This window comes from Palaemon carinicauda, chromosome 12 (assembly GCF_036898095.1).
Source record: "Palaemon carinicauda isolate YSFRI2023 chromosome 12, ASM3689809v2, whole genome shotgun sequence".
Taxonomy (NCBI): domain Eukaryota; kingdom Metazoa; phylum Arthropoda; class Malacostraca; order Decapoda; family Palaemonidae; genus Palaemon; species Palaemon carinicauda.
In genome coordinates, this window is record NC_090736.1 from 12,459,417 (window position 1) to 12,481,480 (window position 22,064).

General features: G+C 42.2%; 1 protein-coding gene across 1 annotated transcript in view; it reads right to left on the bottom strand.

Moving 5' to 3' along the window:
• Positions 1-1,519: 1,519 nt before the first annotated feature.
• Positions 1,520-22,064, bottom strand: part of LOC137651224 (glycerol-3-phosphate phosphatase-like) — a 44,748-nt gene continuing 24,203 nt past the window's right edge. The window contains exons 5-6 of the mRNA XM_068384422.1: positions 2,400-2,541; positions 1,520-2,283 (exon numbers count right to left, since the gene is read on the bottom strand). Coding sequence (XP_068240523.1) covers positions 2,091-2,283; positions 2,400-2,541 — 335 coding nt within the window. The 3' untranslated portion in view covers positions 1,520-2,090. The remainder of the gene's footprint in view (positions 2,284-2,399; positions 2,542-22,064) is intronic.

Below are 22,064 nucleotides of genomic sequence, written 5' to 3' on the forward strand. Positions count from 1 at the left end.
CATGACAGATTTTGTCTCTTGCACAAATTATAACGCCAATAGGATATTTTTTGAAGGAAACTTTTTTTTTAATTTTCAATGTATGATGTCATAGCATTGTTGTTTTATTATATCATGGTAACACATTATTCAGAATCATATTTAACATATGCCACAAAAGATTAGAGTCAAAATATCAAATACAGTGCTTTTTTCTTTTGCCAATTTTTTTTCTGCCTTCAATTTGGCACCCCCTTAACTCTTCTGTGCATAAAAAAGCTTATAACATTTTTGAAGGTAAAGTTATGGAATTTTATTGTTCTTAGTTTTTCCTCATAGGTTTGAAGAATATTAAAATCATAGGTTAAGATTTACATAGAAAATTTTATAATCTGATAAAATAGTTGATGTAAAAGTTGTGCATTCCATTTTTAAATAGTTTTAAATTATCATTAAATGGTAAAATTAAATATGTTCAGTTCTAATCTCCATACTTTTTAAATTAGTGTAGAAACATTTTTTTAAATTTTTTTTAAGAGATTTAAAATATTTCTGCTTTCTTGTAAACAAGAGGTCTTGGAGGTAAGGGTATGGGAGGGGAGATTTTTCAGCTGCAGAAGGATGAATAGTTAGACGTCTCAGAAAGTCTTGTTTATTCATTATTTTTTTTATTTTTCTTAGGCATATCACTGATTTCTTAAATAGAATTTTTCATAATGGTACCAACTGGCCAACCATGTACAGTATAAGTGAATCTTATAATAAGTATAGTCGATCAGTACTGCCACATTACAATATGCTAGTCCCTTAAGATGTCCCTGAAGTGCTTCTTACAACCACAAAAAATAAAGTGTCATTATTCAGTAGTAATAAATAAGTTGAATATTACACTGTCACTTCTTACTAAATAAGATTTCAAGTACCGGAGAGAAATTCAATTTACAATTATTAAGAAAAAAAAAAAAGATTTCTGGTTCATACAATAAATCTTGAGAACAGAAATGAACCAATAAATAATGAACAAAATTCAACTTAATATACATCATGATCAACTGCTTTCCGATACAGAAAACAAAACCTAGAAAGATTCCATTTCCATAAGTAATACTGTACTGATGACTTTAACAATCATAAATTCTTCAATATAAAAACATCATGAATGTTAGAGAAAAATTCTGCTACAAACAGATTTGAGCATTTCCTCCAAACATGCATCTTGTCATTTCCATGGAAAACAGAGTACAGTAATACAGTATATTGTCAAAGTTTATATGAAAAATAAAACTTGAAAAGCATCACGAGAAAGCATTAAGACAATAAATCGAAATAAGATATGGATGGAGTCAGTACCACAAAAATTATATGATTGAAGTAACTAATGCTCACTTTCTGCCTTAGAGCATACAAAAAAAAAAAAAAAAAATATAAGAATTTTTTTTTAAAATATATGCATTTTTACTAATTAAAGTACAGTATTTGAGAAATTTGAACCTTTCATGTTTCAACAATATTAAAATCTTGAAGTTTTACCTCTAAATGAATTTTATTTTTTGTTTTTACATACATGAATATATAAATAACCAAACATTCAGTATGAAAATATAACATCAAACATATATACTGTACAGTACATGTACATTAATGTGTAAAAATAGTCATGCACCATAAAAAATCTCCAAGCTACTGGCACCTTCAATATCTCCTTCAGATTTTTCTCAATACTTCAGTACATCTCTTACACTTCTTGTTATATTACTCACCCTAACACTGTAGTAATACATAGCTATTTGATTAAGCTTTTCCAATGAAGAACATGCCAGAAAACTTGGCGATCATGTGACCCTACAATATGATACACGTACAGTATTAAGTAGTTCCAATAAAACTAAGAAAAATGTACAGTACATTCAAGTTGTTAAACAGTATGGAAATGTTCCAGAGTATTAAAAAAATATGACAAGATTGTCAATGACTTGAAAAGGAGGATTAAAATTTAGAGTAATTTTTATCCATTATGAAAAGGTATAAAGAATAATAAAAAGACCAAGTTAATTTCTTTTTAACTCGCCGGACTTCCTACCTATCAATAAAACAGTCATGGTATGTTTCACTTACTCATAATTTTCATGGATTAATTTGAAAATATCACCAATTTCTGGAAGGTAGTAATCAGCCAACAGCTTGTGTTGTTCTTTATCATCACTTGCAGCCCAAGCCTCGAGGTGTGCCATCTCAGTCACACCACTCAAAACCACCAGCGTAATCAAACCACAGTTTTTACCAAACAGTATGTCAGTGTTACATCTGCAATTAAAATAACAACATTTAGGAACAAATATTTTAAATGCTGATGGGCTTTAATAATATTAGCTTAATCAAAAGAAAAGAAAGATAGAACTTGAGATTTAAATTACACTTACCTGTCACCAATCATTAAGGTACGAGATGGTTCCAGATTATTACTTGTACTAATAACTGAGAACATGTTCCCTGAAGGTTTCCCCATAATGACAGGTGGGCGTTCAGCTACGGTCTCTACAGCTTTCACTAGACATCCAGTACCTAAAGTATAAAATAAATTATCATAGTAAAAATTTTAGATAATCTTTGTTCCTAAGATGTGACTTTGTTTCACAGATGCAAACATGACAGACTTATAACAGAGTTTGTATTTTTCCTAACATACAAACCTGAATTCTTTACTATATGAGATATTCTAGCGCGAGCTGGAAAATACAGCAGAAAAACCTTAACAAGGTCGTTAACGACCGGGCAGGTAGTTATCCACCTGTTAGCGGTGGGGGCCGCCGGTCGGTAGCTACTGTTTACCTTCAATCGGATTCTAGGTAGGACTACAGTGAACCCTCGTTTATCGCGGTAGATAGGTTCCAGACGCGGGCGCGATAGGTGAAAATCCGCGAAGTAGTGACAGCATATTTACCTATTTATTTAACATGTATATTCGGACTTTTAAAACCTTCCCTTGTACGTAGTACTGTTAACAAACCACCCTTTAATGTACAGAACACTTAATGCATGTACTACAGCACCCTAAACTAAAACAGGCACAAATATTAAAGGCGATTTTATATCATGTGTTTCCTAAACACCTAAATAGCACGATAAAAAATGGCAACCAATGTTTTGTTTACGTTCATCTCTGATCATAATGAAGAAACAAACTCATTTAGTGTACACATATATGTATAGGTTAGTTTTTGCATCGATTATATTGATTATACAGTACTGTATGTTGATTTTTTTATTACCAATGTTTTAGTTTACGTATTTTTCTTAGGACTTCCAAATGAAATCTTTTTCTTTATGACGCCGCCTGAAACGACGGCGTGTACGCTCAGTAAACAACCACGCTCAGAACAAACAAGGCATTTAACGCGCATGATGATAGTGATAAATAATGATACTTTACATACAGTATTTACAGTAAAAGCATTTACAAAATATGTTACCTTACAAATATAAATTATACAGTACTTGTACGTAGCAAAACAGGAAAACAATTTGAGAGAGAGAGAGAGAGAGAGAGAGAGAGAGAGAGAGAGAGAGAGAGAGAGAGAGAGAGAGAGATTGTTTTACGTACGAATGTAAATTTTAAACAAAAAAAATATGATAGGTTACAACATGTAGACTTTTAAAACCTTCCCTTTAACTTAATGCATACAGTACGTACATTACTAAACTATAAAACAGGTTAAAGTAAAAAATAAAGATTGTTACTGTACTCACCACGAAAGAAGTTCAAGAAAAACTTGAATGACGATGGCGATGAATTTGCTGCACAGTAGAAATGATGATGATGAAGCTGATGATGTGTTCTACTGTGCAGTCAATGATAGTATTTTACGTCTCTTCAGACGGAGGTGTCTTTTCCTGGGACACCTCTTCAACTTCTTCCTGGGAAATTTCTTCAATTTCTTCCGAAGGCGTACTAGCAGGAGGAACTGGCTCTTTTTTGCGAGGCTGGAAGAACATTGTGATCGGAAGTTGTTGCCGCTGCTTCTTTTTTCGATCCAAGAGCATCCTGTAGGGAGTCATGATGTCATCGACCTTATTTGAGAATTGCATCGAGCGAACCATATCCTCGTCCCACTCTTGTAACATTTCTTTCGCCTCCTTCATATGGTTGCAGAACTTGGCAAGCCGTTCTAATGTTAAGCCCGTTTCTTCGACATTTTCTTGGGTCTCTTCCTGGGTACCCTCACTCTCTTCCTCACTTGCCGATTTCGTCAGGTCTTCGAGGTCTGCGTCAGTTAGGGGCTGGGAATGGCAGTCCAACAACTCGTCGACGTCTTCAGTCGTCATGTCGCCAAACCCGTCACCTCCAATTATGGCAGCCAACTGCACAGATTTCCGTATTGCAGAGTGTTGGATTTCCGACGGAGTAAATCCCTTGTCGTCGTAAACAATATCGGGCCACAGCTTCTTCCAGCTCGCATTTACGGTTGCAGGTTTCATCTCTTGAAGTGCCTTTTGAATATTCTGCAGGCACGTGGCTATGGTGTACTGCCGCCAGTACGCCTTCAAGTTGAAATCTTCATCCTCGTCATCTTGGGCAGCATCCACACACGCAACGAGGTCCGCCAAGGTATTCTTCGTGTAGAGGGCCTTGAACGCCCTGATAACCCCCTGGTCCATCGGTTGAATTAATGACGTGGTGTTGGGTGGCAGGAACTCAACCTGAACGCCCTCACGCGACAGGTCAGTTGCGTGTCCACCAGCGTTATCCATAAGGAGAAGGATCTTGAATGGCAAGCCCTTCTCTAAGAGATATTCATGGACTTGCGGGATGAAACACTGGTGGAACCAGTTGGAGGTCAGCATCTTCGTAATCCATGCTTTTTGATTATGCATCCAGTACACGGGAAGGAGATTCTTATTTTTATTTTTCAAAGCGCGAGGATTTTTCGACTTATAAATAAGCCCCGGCTTTAACAAAAATCCAGCAGCATTGCCACACATCACGAGGGTAACGCGATCCTTGAATGCCTTAAAGCCAGAGGCTTTGGCTTCCTCTTTGAACAGGAAAGTTCGCGACGGCATTCTCTTCCAAAACAAGCCGGTTTCATCCATATTAAACACTTGTTCCGGCTTGTATCCACCTTCAGCGATAATGTTCTTGAAAGTCTGGTTCACGTAAGTTTCAGCAGCGGCAGTGTCAGCGGAAGCAGACTCCCCATGCAGGGAAACGCTTTTCAGGGCGAAGCGTTTCTGAAACTTCGCGAACCATCCTTTGCTTGCGGAAAAACGTTTCTGAGGCTGGGAATCAGTGGATGTCCCTGGTTGAGGATCATCTGCATCATCATCATCTTCAGCATGGTTGCCGTCGTCGTCTTTAGGTTCCTTTGCAGCAAAATTCTCATATAAGCTCAAAGCCTTTGTTTGGATGGTGTTCGTATCCAACGCTATGTTCTTCTTCCGGCAGTCGGCAATCCACACAGCTAAAGCACCTTCCATGCGTACGATCGTTTTATTACGCGTTGTAACGACTCGCTTCGCTGATCTGCTAAAGGTGATTGCAGCAGTCTTTCTAATGTTCGCCTCGTCCTTTTTGATATAGCGAACGGTGGATTCGTTGATGCCAAAATGGCGGCCGGCGGCCGCGTAACTTCTACCATCTTTTAACATGTCGAGAAGCGTAACCTTCTCAGCTATCGTCATCATCCTTCGGTGGCGTTTAGGCTCACTACCAGCCTTACTAGAAGCAGAACGCTTGGGAGGCATTGTACAGTAGGATTTAACAGAAAGTTCAACAAAAAGTTCAACTTAAAACAGTCGCACACAGCACAGATTAAACTTCACAAACTTAAGAACGTCTACTCAGCAATACGCGGAAAGAGAAAGTGAACGATCCAGCCCCGCGAGAACTTTGATGCTGCGGGTAGAAGATGCGGGCAAAACACCAATCACAGGCTAGATAACAAAACTTGAGTTTTGATTCGTCATCTATCAGCGCTTGAACCAATCACAACCCGTCTTACAGTACATGGTGCGTTGGTTACTCATAGAAGATGCCCCGCGCATACTGAACGTACGTAGATTAAGTACAATACCGTAATAATAATAAATAATGATAATAATACTGTACAGTAATAATAATAATAATAATGATTAATAATAATAACAATAATAATTTTATTAACAACAACAACAATAATAATAATAATAACAATAATAATAAAAATTTACGTACGCTATTTTACGCCTCTCTCTCTCTCTCTCTCTCTCTCTCTCTCTCTCTCTCTCTCTCTCGTACGCTTACAGTATTCGAAATGTGATTTTTGCAACAAAGAATATTATTGGATGCAGTACTGTACTACGTACGTATACATACAAAAGATTCATGGAAAAGAAGCACATCCATTACAGTACACACCATTCTAATATGGTATGACTGCATCTGATTTGCGTTTCATGTTCGATTTAATTTTACTACGTACTGAATTATCGTATGATCACATTCTCTTTTCGTGTTTTATTTCTTTCTGTGCTGAATTATATATCATATGTAATGCAATGAACAATCAGTAAGAGCAGATATTACTAATTACAGTATTAATGGAATTACAGGTAACAAAATATCGTATTTGGTTGTCTTCAGATTTCGCGGTATTTTCGAATTTTCCGGAAAATCAGCGATATGTATATATATATGGGTTATGGGAAAACCCCGCGAAGTGGTGAATCCGCGATTGTCGAACCGCGAAGTAGCGAGGGTTCACTGTATTCTAGGGGCGGTGACGGAGGGAAGATTTGTGTAAAGAATTCGGGTTTGTATGTTAGGAAAAATACAAACTCTGTTATAAGTTTGTCATTTGTTCCTACACTTGATACAAACCCTCATTCTTTACTATAGGAGACTTAGTCTTGAGGCTAGGGTGGCCAAGGAGTTCCCTATTCCTAGGGAAGAGAGTCCTCAGACTAGACTCTTTTGAAGAAAAAAAATCTCCCATTAATCTTCTTTCTTTGTAGATCCCTATAATCTTAGCACAACTGAAAGTTTGTAGCTTCATGGAAACAGATGTTTCAGGGTTGAAGAGGGTCAGGAACATTCGACTCGGACCCTTTAATACTTAGGATTCCCCCGACCTTGAAAAGGAGAAACCTCATGACTACGAGTATAACTTATACCCTCTAAGAGGAATCAGATGAGTTCATACCTTATTTCCATTGGCAAGTCCAGCTGAAACTGGCTACAGACTAGGATACCCAGACGGGAGGGAGAAGGAAACGAAGAAGATAAATGGATGTCCTTCTTAACACCTAGTGTAACACGGAATCCTCAACCAATGGCTACTGTCCCCTGAAAGGGCGTAAGGTAGCTACAGCACCTGTTGACCTGCCACAATAGGCCCTATAGAAAAGGTGTCTAGAGACCTATGTGTCACATTGCTCAAATAGTGAGTGGTGAATGTAGATTGGTGTTTCCATACCCCACCTCTTAAGACTTGGGAGACTGAGAAATTTCTCTTAAATGCCAGTGAGGCAACCACTCCCCTAACTTGATGGGCTTTGGGTTGTGCTGCCTCTGGGTCTCCGTGAATGGCTCTCGCAATAACTTTCTTGAGCCAGAAAGAGATGGTGTTGCGAGAGATTCTCTTCTTCACCTTGTTGGTACTGAGGAAGAGATGAAGGAGGCGTGGTCTGAAAGGTCGGGTGTGCTCTAGGTATTTCCTTAGCGGCCTGACTGGCACGAAGCTGAGAGAGACTTCCCCCAATCCTCTAGAATGGGTGACGTTGTAAGACAGACCATGTAGTCCATTGACCCTTTTTCCCGAGGCCAGAGCTACTAGGAAGATGGTCTTAAGGGTCAGAAAGTAGTCAGAGGTCCTATTTAAGGACTCATTGGGTGGACCCTTCAAGGAACATAAGACCAGGGACACGTCCCAAGGTGGTGGTCTAATCTCAACTGGGGGGCAAGATTTCTCAAAACCTCGAATCAACAAGGTGATATCTTCTGAGGTGGAAAGGTCAACCCCTTTCAGTCTACAGATGAGGCTCAAGGCTTAACGATAGCCCTTAATTGCCGAGACTGAGAGGAGCTTTTCCTCCCTGAGGTACAAAAGGAAGTCCACCACTAAAGGAAGAGAGGGATCGAGTTTGTTGATCACCCTTCTCAGCAGGCAAAAGGGTGGAAAGGCGTATGCGTCCAGGTTGTCCCAAGACTGTTGAAGGGCGTCCTGGATCGCTGCCTGATGATCTGGAACTGGGGACCCGTAGCGGGGAAGTTTCGCATTCAGAGAAGTGGTGAACAGGTCTATTGTAGGGAAACCCCACAAAGCTATTACTGCCTTCGTTACTCGAGGATCCAAAGACCATTCGCCACTCAACACTTGGTGATGCCAGCTTAGTTGATTCGCTATGATTTTTCTCTGACCTGGAATAAATCTGGCTGTGAGAGAAATGTCGTGACCTTCCGCCCACTGGCAAATCTGTACTGCTAGCAGACAGAGGTCTCTTGCCAGAGTACCCCCTTGTTTGTTGGCTGTGGAGTTGTCGCTCATCAGCACCACCTCTCCTCCTTGTAGATCTACAAAGTATTTTAGGCCTTTCCAGGCTGCTAACAATTCTAGGTGATTTATACGGAGAGTTTGTTCTATCGGAGACAAGACTCCTGATGCTAACTTCGGGCCTAGGTGGGAACCCTAGCCCCGTAGCGCCGCGTCCGAAAAGTTTTAACTTCGGATTGGGGCTTTGGAGGGGAATACCCGTTTGGGTATTCTCTTTGGTTGACCACCACTGAAGATCTTGTATCACCAGTGCTGGAACCTCCACTGGCAAGAATGGGGAATTGTTCTTTTGGGACCAATGGGTCTTCAGATGCCACTGGAGACTTCTCATTCTTGATCTTCCACCTGGAACTAGTTTTTCCAGGGAGGAAAGATGGCCCAGAAGACTGCCACATCTTGGCTGGAGGAGGCAGTGGAGACAAGAGTTGAGCGATGGATTGTTTCAGTCTCAGAAGTCTGTCTTCCGAAGGGAACACCCTCCCTACCTGGGTGTTGATGGACATACCCAGATAGTTCATGACTTGGGTTGGAATCAAACAAGACATCTCTACGTTTACAAGGATCCCCAGATCCTTGCAAAGGTCGAGAAGCCTTCTCAGGTGATCCAGGGCTTGTTCCCTGGACGAGGCCAGGAGTAGCCAGTCGTCCAAATACCTTAGCAGTCGTGTCCCATGCTTGTGTGCCCAGGAGGAAACGAGTTCGAAAACCCTTGTAAACACCAGTGGGGCAGTCAAGAGGCTGAAGCATAGGACTTTGAACTTGAAGCTTCGACCCTGAACCAGAAAGTGCAGGAATTTCAGAGTTGAGCGACGGATTGGTACATGGAAATATGCGTCTTTTAAGTCCACATATGCCATAAAGTCTCCTGGACGCACCGCTTGGATCATGGAGGCTGCTGTCTCCATTTTGAAAGGAATTTGCTTCACAAACTGGTCTCCAACCCCCCGAAGCTTTCTCTATTAGAGAGGCAACTGAAAAACCCCAGGGAGGTGTTGGGGACTTGTTGGATGGCATCTTTTAGAAGCATGCTCTGGATCTCCCGAGCTAGGGCTTGCTGTTTCCCTTGATTCCGAGGGACCTGGGAGGACGAGATCGGAGGAGGAATTAGAGGAGGAGGAGAGCCTATGAAGGGGATGCGGTACCCCAAACGAAGCACCTTGATGGTTCATTGCATGACCTCCATAGCTTTCCACCTCCTCCAACTCCCCTGCAGGCACCCCCCTATGCACTGGAAGGGGGGAACCGTGACCCTATTTCTCTCTAGGGTTCCTCCTTTTAGCCTTGGGAAGAGCCAACTTTCCTCTGCCCATAGGTTTGGGTACAAAGGAGGGGCGGCTGAGGCTCTTGCCTGCGGGTGGAGCCGCGGTTGAGGTCTTAGGTTGTGGAGTTGGCTGCTGTTGCATTGTGCGAAAAGAGGCAGCCTTTTGCATTGCGGTGTTCTGTGTCTCTTTCCTCCAAGTATCTAAAGTAGAGGAAATTGCTTGTTTAGGAAAGAGGAGAGGTTGTAGAAGGTCCGAGTTTCTCAAATCCGATCTCTTGGCCTTACTGATGCTCCTATGAAGTCTGAAAACTACTGATTCCCTCCTTTTGAGGACCCAATTGCTCCACATAGTCACTGTTGTAGCAGTTAGGAAGTCCATTGTCTTGGCCCCAGCAGCTAGGAGTTCCTGTAGGGACTACATGGAGTTTTGGTTTGACAGGTCCTTGTGACTCGCTAGGTAGCCAACTGTACCAGACCACGCCTCGAACCAAGATAAAGGGACATTGAAGCCGCTTCCATTGCCTAGGCTTCTGTGGCTGTAAAAGAGACTGGAAGAGTAGTCTCTCTCCGAGAAGCAGCCAGGTGTGTTCCTCGCTGTGAGGGGATCCAGGGACAGAGGAGAAGGGTTGGAGTCTCGGACCTTGTAAAAGCGCTTTTGCCTCGTAAACGGGAATTGTAAAAGTTTATGGGATCCCTGAGACTTCAGGGAACCCGTTTCTCCCGAGACCGCCAACGAGACCTTCCTCAGACGGCCTGCAGTGTGACCAGATCAGGGAAGTTCAATTCTGGTCTTAGGGTTTGGTGGAGGACGACATAGTCTGTCTAAAGCTGGAGCGTTAGTATGTCGAGAAGACAGATTTAGATCGCTGAAGCCCGAGATATTACACAGTTCTTAGAGCCCTCAATTAGGAGGACTCTAAGTCCTTTCATAGTTGCTCTTCCGAGGAATCCTCAGACTGCGCTAATTCCTCGCAAGTTATTACAGGAGGAAGGGCGATAGAAGTCAGAGTGTCTGGAGGTAACGTCGAAGTAGGAGACCACATTGCCGTTATTACAGGGGAAGGCCGAGCGCTGGAAGTCGACGGTCTAGGAGAAGGTGACCGAATTATTCGTACTGTCTTAGTAGTATTCGTAGAGATTCCTCTCTTTGAAGGGTCTGAAAAACGAGGTGGAAGAGGTCGAATTGATCGGCGATCTGGCATTTCCTTCTGCTCTCAACAGAAGAGAAGAAGGGTTGAACCCCAGCGTCTTCTTCCGAGGTTCTCATAAGGATCGTATTCCGTAACTCATTAGGGAGCAGGGGAACTGGAGTTGTCCTGTCCGAACACGAGGGCGAGGTGATTGACCCCACGAGAGTATGACCGGAGACTTGCGTGATCGGGAAGTTGAAGGGCCAGAGCGCTCTCTCTCTGATGACACGTAGCGAAGGTGAGGAGAAGTGCTCTTTCTGACTTTCCTAGAGCGATCGGAGATCCTCAAACTAATATGTGAAGGAGAGGGATCGAGGTCAGGGCACGCTTTGCCCTTGGCCGCGCTCCTGACGCGATTAGATGAAAAATCGTGGGAAGAGCTTCTCTTAAGGGAGCGCTTATTACGCTTTGGAGAGCTCTCTTGTGACGAGGAGCGAGAACGTAACGTAGCGCTCTTTTTCTTGAAGCGCTGGATAATCCCTCGCGAGAGAAAGATGATAGCGAGGGAGAACGATGACGAGAGGAAGTGCTATTCTTAGGTTAGAAGTTGATGAAGAGCGAGAACGATGATGTCTCTTCCTATGTCACCTGTCTCTCCGGCGAGAACATCTGGGCAAAGGAGAGCGAGCTCTCATTTTCCTCTTCTCTCTCTCCCTCCTAGCCTCCAAAGAGGAGGAGGAGGAGGAGGTACTGCGATGTTCGCGCTTGCGACGTTGTGATTTTGTAGAAGTGCAAATGGAGTGCGAAGTAGGCACCACAGGAGCTGAAGTTACTATATCCACTGAAACTTCCGCAGGCGCCAACTGAGTTGACGGAAGGTAGGCGAGGTCCGGAACTCCCGAGGGTTCAAAAACAGAAGGGACCTGAGGCACTACCTTGCCCGCAAGGAACTGGTTCCAAACTTCCTCTGAAGGAGAACCAGGAAGTCCAAGGGCAGGCCATACTGCTCGTACATGATCTGGAATGGAAGCGGTAACAGTCATTCCCGGTGGCGGATAGTATTGTCCCACTGGGGGAGGCAACGTGATCTGCCTGACCAAGAGGAATGGGGGTTAAATCAATGGTGCCACTCTTCCTCGACTTCCCCCCCGGAGGAGGGAGGCAAAGAAGAGTGAAGGGAGAGATCGAGAGGCCCGAGACTCCTTACCTTTCGACGGCGAACCTGGAGGTAACGAATCCCTCTTGGATTTCTTCTTCTTCCTCTTCTCTAACTTTTCCCACTGAGAGGGCGTCCACTCTCTACATACTTGGCAGGGGGAGCCTTCAGAACACCTATGACCTCTGCACGTAGGGCATAAGGAATGAGGATCCACCTTCGGCGGTGACATAAAGTGCCACAGGATTTCGGGGGAACCCTGGGACACTTCCTCATAATAGAGGACATCACATCTAACAAAGAAAAAAGAAGAATTAATCAAAAATACAACAAAGAAAGGCTAGTCTGCCAGTTAAACAAAAGCAGGAGCAGCTGTGTTACCACTGCGACGGCTAGAATTCGATTGAAGGTAAACAATAGCTACCTATCGGCAGTCCCCCACCACTAACAGGTGGATAACTACCTGTCTGACCTTGTTAAGGTTTTTCTGCTGTATTTTCCAGCCCGCGCTAGAATATCTCCTATAGTGAAGAATGAGGGTTTGTATCAAGTGTAGGAACAATTATATTTTTACCCATGTTTATAAACCAGTCTAAAGTGAGAATAACAAATTGACCTAGCTGCTCTTAATGAAATTATAGTTAGAAACCCATCTCATTTGTCAAATGCATGCATTCATAGAAACCAATCGATAATGTAACATTAGAAGGATTTTGGAGAAAAGCTCTTTAAGAACAATCTGAGTCTTGTATATATATTTATACAAATTGAAACTTGAATTTCTATTTACTGTATGCCAAATAGTTCCTACTAATATCACCTATCAACTCTTATAGTTCTCCAACTTTCTTTCATAGAATGGGATATTAGTAAATAGGCAATACAGTCACGTAATTCATTTTAGATATGTTATCTGTAAATGAATTATTTCTTATAAAATCCTTGTGGATGTATGCCATACAGTAACTTCCTTTTCTACTTAGATTATTTCCTACTTGTATGAGGTACAGTACCACAATCCAAGATTAAGATATGCAGAGTTGCCAGACACTAGAAAAAAAGGTGACCACCTTTGAGAAGTGGTACGGATGAGTGGCATTAAGCATCAAAGACAAGGCATATAACCCAAGAGGGCCATTAAGCACCAAGTTAAGGTTTGGGAACTACTGTGAAATAAGTTTTGTTTACGCTGGGTAAATTTTCGCTTATTCCGCGCAAATTCTAAGTCCGTGCCATTATAAAAGTAACCTTCGGAAAATTGCCATATCATTTTGCCTCTCACTTATGTTATAACTAAATAATCTACTTCATTGGCTCTCAATGATAATAATGCTTTTATTTACTAATTTAGTATTATTCCTTTTATTTTTCTATTTCTCTGTTGAAAGTGTACATATAATTATTATTGTTGTCATTCGTGTATCAAAACTGTGTAGAACTAATGATATAACATAGCTTACTGTATACACCACAAATTTATTAAAACATTTTTTCCTTTCATTTTATTTATTTTTATTTTTATTGGCAATCAGAAAAAGATAACATGCAAGACAATGATTAATATGTTTACATGTACTAATTAACTACTAGTAAGCACTTTTGTGACAAATCCTTTCACAGCTTGTATGGCATGATTATTTACAGTCCCGCTTTTGAAAAACCTTTGACAGTGTCTTTTTAGTTCCAACTGTATGGTATCTTTAAACAGAACGTAGTGCATAACGATCCACTGTTACGTAGATACATGTCAATTAGAGCGGTCTGTTTGTTAGTAACAAACTGACATGTCCACTGTTACAGTAAAGTGGTTGAACTCATGTGGAAATGGAACTAAAAAGACATTCTGATTATAGTTATACCCAGCCACTGAGGGGGGCAAGCCAGCCTCAACTTGGTGCCAGTCCCAAGCCCGGGTAAATGGGGAGGGTTGGCGGCAGGAAAGGCATCGGCCATGAAAAATTGGCCAAAACAACTATGGTCATTGAGTATAACTATAATCAGAATGTCTTTATAGTTCCATTTCCGCATGAGTTCAACCATTTTACTGTAACAGTGGACATGTCAGTTTGTTACTACCAAACAGACCGCTCTAATTGACATGTATCCACGTAACAGTTGATCATTATGCACAACGTTCTGTTTAAAGATACCATACAGTTAGGGGGAAAAATACAAGAGGGGGGAAAAATACTACTGCTGAAATTGAAAATACGCAAATTTACGACTGCGCAAACATAGAATTTTCTACACGTGCATGAACTTTCATGGCAATGAAATTAAACGATGCCACAATATGCTGTACTATACAAAAATTCATCCAGCTTTGCAGTAAAGCTTCCCCCACTTTATGCAAGCTTTACTTCCAAAGTGTTTGTGATTGGTTAACTCTTGAAAGGGGAATTGATTTCACAGTCCCAACTTGTCCAAATGATTACCAGTACAGTACTGAGTTATTTCTGTTAGGTGGAGCTCACTCTGTGTATTATAGAGAAGTTTTGACAAAGGAAAAACCTATCTTTCTGGAGGTGCTGTGGGGTCTCCAAGGACTGTGAAAGGCTAAAACACGGATTCCAGTACAACATGAATACAAAAGAATTATTTTCTCCCCCACTCTAGGGCCAGTGTATCAACGTGCAAAGCAGTGTCTCAGCATTTATAAGAGAGACCTCCAAGCTCAGGTGTAAGAGAGACCTTCAAGCTCAGGTGTAAGAGAGACCTTCAAGCTCGGGTCATTGAAATTGACAGCACCTCCAATGCTTAAACCGTCTCCTATGGGGATAAGTTGTTACTTCCTCATCACCAAGAACTTCCACTACAGCTAGAGACAACTCAACCTGCGCATCATCTTGTACCCACCCACCAACTTTCATTTCCAAGTGAGAATCAATTGTTCCTCTCTCTTGCACAAGATTAGGGAGCCAGGATCCTGGACACCACACAGCACTTCCCCAAAATTAGAATTTTGATAATAAAATTTCTGATCTTTACACTTACCTGATGTTTAATCGACACTCGTCCATGAAATGTTTAAAATTTTCCAATTTTCTTTTGCTTCAAACTTTACATGCCTTTCACAAAGGAACAGCCCACTACTGTAAGTGGTAGGAAGCCCAGACTGTTGCCTCAGGAAATATTTCCTTTAGTTTCGAAGTCGACATTATCCCTTGGAGTCAGTGTGGAGGAGGATAGGCATGTACATGAATAGCAGGGGATCATAGAAATATGAAATTTTAATATTAAAATTCTAATTACTTCTGTGAATGTTCCCCGACATTCATATTGCTGACTTCTGCACTCCGTTGGAGGTGGGGTGCAATTGAAGGAGAGGGATAAATTTTAGTTCAAGCAATACAACAAGGTTAAGGTTACAGAGATTGTGTAGATTACTTTTTTTAGTTTACAATACAGTACTGTACTTTGATAAACCATTTATATTGAAGATTGAAATACAGGATTCCAGATTGTAAACTAAAGTAATTAAAAAATACAGTTGAAATGATATTTTAATTATAAAATAAATTTTTGAATATACTTACCCGGTGAATATATAATAGCTGCTACTCAGCGGCTCGACAGAAAACACACTCAAAAACTCGCGAGCGATCGCTATGAAGGTTGCGGGTGTGACCACCAGCGCCAACTATCGGCCAGATACCACTCTTGTATGTAAACAAACCCTTCAATTCTTCTCGTCCCGCTGCGTCTCTATTGGGGAGGAAGGGAGGGCCTTTAATTTATATATTCACCGGGTAAGTATATTCAAAAATTTATTTTATAATTAAAATATCATTTTTAAATATTTAACTTAGCCGGTGAATATATAATAGCTGATTCACACCCAAGGCGGTGGGTAGAGACCAGAGTTAATTAAGTTTACAGCGTATAAGCTAAGAGTTTTTGACAGTTATCAATATAACAAAACCAAAATATATAGGTACCTGGTAAGGAAGTTGACTTAGACGATTACTCTGCCTTGTAAGTCTGTCTTCCTCACGAAGCCCAGCGATCCTCTTAGGATGCTGAAAGACTCCCAGGAGCTGAAGTATAAAGAGTTGCAACCCATACTAACAGGACCTCAACAAACCCCTAATCTGGGCGCTCTCAAGAAATGACTTTGACCACCCGCCAAATCAACAAGGATGCGAAAGGCTTCTTAGCCTTCCGTACATCCCAAAAAACATTTCAAGAGACAGATTAAAAAGGATATTGGAATTAGGGTAATGTAGTGGTAGAACCCTCACCCACTACTGCACTCGCTGCAACGAATGGACCCAGTGTGTAGCAGTCCTCGTAAAGAGTCTGGACATCTTTTAAGTAAAATGACGCGCACACTGACTTGCTTCTCCAAAAAGTCGCGTCCATAATACTTTGCAGAGATTTATTTTGCTTGAAGGCCACGGAGGTTGCTATAGTTCTAACTTCGTGCGTCTTAACCTTAAGCAACCATCGGTCTTTCTCATTCAAGTGAGAATGAGCTTCTCGTATTAAAAAATCTGATAAAATATGACAAAGCATTCTTTGACATAGGTAATGATGGTTTCTCAACTGAGCACCATAATGCCTCAGATTTACCTCGTAATGACTTAGTACGAGCTAAATAGAACTTAAGAGCTCTAACAGGACATAATACTCTTTCCAGTTCGTTGCCTACGATCTCTGATAAGCAAGGAATATCAAAAGATTTAGGCCAAGGACGAGAAGGCAGTTCATTTTTTGGCCAGGAAACCAAGTTGAAGTGAACAAGTGGCTTTTTCTGTAGAAAAAAACCGATGTTCTTACTGAAGGCATGAAGTTCACTGACCCTTTTAGCCGAAGCCAAGCACACTAGGAAAAGTGTCTTGAGGGTGAGATCCTTCAGGGAGGCTGAATGTAATGGCTCAAACCTGTCTGACATGAGGAACCTTATGACCACCTCTAAGTTCCATCCAGGAGTTGCCAAACGACGTTCCTTAGAGGTCTCGAAAGACTTAAGGAGATCTTGGAGATCTTTATTGTTGGAAAGATCTAAGCCTCTATGTCGAAAGACCGAAGCCAACATGCTCCTGTAGCCCTTAATCGTGGGAGCTGAAAGGGAGCGAACCTTTCTCAGATGTAAAAGAAAATCTGCGATTTGGGCTACAGAGGTATTGGACGAGGACACAGATGCTGACTTGCACCAGTTTCAAAAGACTTCCCACTTCGACTGGTATATTCTAATGGTAGAAGCTCTCCTCGCTCTTGCAATCGCACTGGCTGCCTCCTTCGAAAAGCCTCAAGCTCTTGAGAGTCTTTCGATAGTCTGAAGGAAGTCAGACGAAGAGCAGGGAGGCTTTGATGGACATTCTTTACGTGGGGCTGACGTAACAGATCTACCCTTAGAGGAAGACTTCTTGGAAAGTCTACCAGCCATTGAAGTACCTCGGTGAACCACTCTCTCGCGGGCCAGAGGGTAGCAACCAACGTCAACCTTGTCCCTTCGTGAGAGGCGAACTTCTGCAGTACCTTGTTGACTATCTTGAATGGTGGGAATGCATATAAGTCCAGAAGAGACCAATCCAGTAGAAACGCGTTTATGTGGATTGCTTCTGTATCTAGGACTGGAGAGCAATAGATTGGTAACCTTTTGGTCAACGAGGAGGCAAAGAGGTCTATGGTGGGTTGACCCCAAGTAGCCCAAAGACTCTTGCCCACGTCCTTGTGGAGGGTCCATTCCGTGTGTATCACCTGACCCCTCCGACTGAGACAGTCTGCCAAGACGTTCAAGTCCCCCTGGATGAATCTCGTCAACAGGGAGATGCCTCGATTTCTTGACCATAAGAGAAGGTCCCTTGCGATCTCGAGCAGCGTGAAGGAGTGTGTGCCTCCTTGCTTGGAGATGTACGCCAAAGTTGTGGTGTTGTCTGAGTTGACCTCTACCACTTAGTTTCGAAGAAGCTTTCGAAAATCATCAAGGCCAAGTGGACTGCTAATAGCTCCTTGCCGTTGATGTGCATGCTCTTCTGACTTGAGGTCCACAGACCCGAGCATTCCCGACCGTCCAGGGTCGCACCCCAACCCAAATCCGACGCGTCTGAGAACAACACGTGGTTTGGGTTCTTGACTGCTAGGGATAGTCCCTCTCTCAGACTGATATTGCCGTCCCACCATTTCAGGCATGCCTTTACTGGTTCGGAGACTGGGAATGATACCGTCTCTAACGTCTTGTCCTAGTTCCAGTGAGAGGCTAGATGGAACCGGAGAGGCAGAAGGTGTAGTCTCCCTAGTGAGACAAACTGCTCCAGGGATGAGAGAGTCCCTACGAGACTGTTCCAACTCCTGACTGAACAAACGTTTTCTTTTCAGCATTAGTTGGACTTCGAGCAGGGCTTGTTCTATTCGGTGGCAGACGGAAAAGCCCGAAAAAAACTGGACTGCGAATCTCCACCCCCAAATATAGAATAATCTGGGATGGGATCAGTTGGGACTTTTAGGTTGACCAAAAGTCCCAACTCCCTGGCCAGACTTAACGTCCAATGTAGATCCTGCAGACAGTGAAGACTGGACGATGCTCTGAGAAGCCAGTCGTCCAAGTACAGGGAGGCTCGGATCCCCGATAGATGGAGGGATTTTGCCACATTCCTCATGAGCCTCGTAAACCCGAGAGGAGCAGGACTGAGGCCAAAGCACAGGGCTCGAAAATGGTACCCCACATTCCTGTAAACAAACCTCAGAAACGGTTGGGAATCCGGGTGTATAGGAATGTGGAAGTATGCCTCCTGAATGTCGAGAGAGACCATCCAGTCGCCTTCCATAAATGCTGTCAAGACAGCCTGGTAGACTTCATCGTGAAGTTTGTCTTGACAATGAACACATTGAGCGCACTTGCCTCTTACGTACTCCTGCAGTGAACGTGGCTGCCAGATCATTGGAGCCATCCCTGAGGGACTTGTTCCTGCAGAGAACGTGGCTGTCAGATCATAGGAGCCATCCCTGAAAGCCTTGTTTATGCATGACATAATTGTACAGCAAAACTTCAAACGCTCGAAAATAGCTCTGAAGTCGACCATAAAATCTTGGAGCGTCTCATGGCCAGGCGCCAGGGAGAGTCTATGAGGTTTGAGAAGTCTATCTGGGCAGAGGCAGGAACTCCCAAGCCGAGAACTTCTCTCGTGTCATATCAGACTCTCGCTCTATAAGCCAGCTTAAAAGTAGGGAAAGCAAAGGCTGTCTCTCCCAAACTCCTCCTGGTGATAAACCAGTCGCCTAGCAAACGTAAAGCTCTCTTAGAAAAGCGAGAGAGCACTAGCTTATAAAACAACGGCTTCGAAGTAGCTAGGCCTAGTGTAAACTCTGACGTTTAGGCGAACGAGGAGCAGCAGTTACAAAAAGATCCGGACAAAGATCCTTAAAAATCAGCATGATTTATTTAAAGTCCATAGAGGGCTAAGCAGCTTTGGGCTCCTCTCCGTCTGACAGAGTCGTCAAGGGAATATCAGTAGGAGGGGGAACAGCAACTTCCTCATCTGAAGGAACCTTGTCCGACAATAGCCGAGTCTCAAGCAAGGGAGAGACCTACCGTGGTGGCAATGCTTTACAAGCAGAGTCCACACGCACTGGTGCATTAGTAGCGGACCAGGACGCAACGTCATGTAACTGCTTGACAGTCTGTGAACTGTCAACAACAACAGGTGCGTGAGGACGCACAGCGTCCACTCGAGACTGCTTTGACTGCCTAGTCTGAGCAGTCAAAACAACTCTAGAATGCGGAGGTTGACGCTCAGCGTCAAAACAAGTCAACTCCGATGATTGGCGAACGTCCTGAACGTCAACAGGAGCATCAGCAAGTGGCCTAACGTCCAAATGCGGCTGAAAATCCACACGAGACCGCATCGAGTGTGGTTCTAAACAACCTGACTGACGTGACTTGGCTACGCCAACGTCAACAGGACGCACAGAGGAACGTTTGGGTGGCTGAAAGCCAGGATCTCGATGAGATAAACGGCTAGGCTCAACGGACTTATCGGCAGAATAGTCTTCCATAAGGGAGGCAAGCTTATTCTGCATGTCTTGCCGTACAACCCATTTAGGATCAACGGGAATGGTTGCGGTAAGAGACGAGGGTAACGTCTGTGACTGCAAAACCTTGCCTACAAAAAGACTCTCGGAGTCTGTGTTACGCTTTTGTTTAGGCGGCGAGCAGTCTTCCGATGACTGCATAGGGTCAGAGCTGTCCTAATAGTTAAAACCAGGACGCTGGACCTGTCCTGAAAGGACTGACTTTCGCTTAAAGGGCCTCGAAACCTTGTTCCACGGTTTCTTATGCGAAAAGCCTTCGGATGACGAGGAGAAAATCGTCTCTCTCGCCTTATGGTAGGGGTGATCTTAGTGAGATACGCCTGTTTAAGTTTCGTCAAAAAACAGGTTATTTGACCAAAGGAAAAAACTGAAAGGTTTTTCAATTAAAAAGTTCCTTTAAAATAAAATTTAAAACATTTAAGCTTTGAAAGAAGAATGAACAAAACGTCAGAATCGATTTACTCTTTCTGCAAAGTGAAACCGTGATACTCTCTCTCTCTATCGTAACGATAGAGCGCAAACTGCGTAGCATAAATAAACTAAACGTTAGTTCATCTTTGAAACAGTACGAAGACTATTCAAAGAAAATCTTTCATAAAATATCTACTAAAAAATATTCATTTAATAAGTTTTAAATCATTAGCTCTGTAAAAGTTATTTACGATTGAAAGGGCTCAACGTTGTTTAACTTCGGTTTCCAAGTTAGGACCGCCTACTCTCAGGAAAGGTCGCATATAAACAAATCATTAAAATTTATCTTGATGTTTATTATAAATGGAAAGCTAATCGAAGAGGCCTAATAAAGGCGGGTGAGATATAAAATATATAGAGGAAAATCTATAATTAATTTATAACGTGATAAGATAATTGCTAAAAGCCTAAACACACTTCCGTACTAAGGGAAGGGTCGGCCATTTAAAAGTCAAGGAAAGTCCAAAAAACAATCCAAAGTCATCAAAAATTAAATCTATCCAAAAACGAGTTCAAGATTTAAGTTGAAGATAAAACACCTGTACTGCGAAAGCTCAAACCAAAATGAAGTACTTCACCAAATATGTTGAGAAAACTCCAGGTTCTACAGCGAGTAATGATACGTCTTGTCGTCAAGGTCGACAGAGAAGAATTGAAGGGTTTGTTTACATGCAAGAGTGGTATCTGGCCGATAGTTGGCGCTGGTGGTCACACCCGCAACCTTCATAGCGATCGCTCGCGAGTTTTTGAGTGTGTTTTCTGTCGAGCCGCTGAGTAGCAGCTATTATATATTCACCGGCTAAGTTAAATAATTAAAAATACAGGATTCCAGATTGTTTACTAAATTGATTAAAAATACAGTACTATACTGTAGATTGCCTTCTTAAGATAATGTTTTGCAAACACATTATGGACTCTCACTCTCAAGGATTGATTATTTTTAGGACTAATTCCTTGTGTGCTTCTGTAATCTTATTTAACAAGGAATGTCGAAGCATATTTGGTTAGTGGACAATTGCAGACCCTCAGTCTACATATTAAATTAGGGACATCACCTCTATTACCTTGGTTTGTCCAAATACAACTGAATGGCTCTTACTGAGCAAAAAAAAAAAAAAAAAAAAAAAAAAAACATTAGAAAACTGTTTTCGTCCAGTTTTAGTGAAGGGATGCCCAAAAATTGAGGCAGACCCTTAGTCTTAAAAATATTTTGTATCCGAAGGACAGTAAAAGTGACAGGATCATACTGTATTGTGTTCCCAAAAGCCCACCTTGATCAGTAACACTTATACATTTAGCTGATGCTAAAGCCAACACACACTAGCCTTTACTTAAATCATTACTATTAGAGCATTTAGGTTAGGGCTAAAACTGGGTAGTGTAGGCCTGACCTGTTACTCTGAATATAGAAAATGCTTAGCTCTCTTCCTTCCCTTCAAGGTTTATACCTGTCATTGCAAAGGAGACTATGATCTACAATCATGGCCCTACAAAAAGCCCAGAGA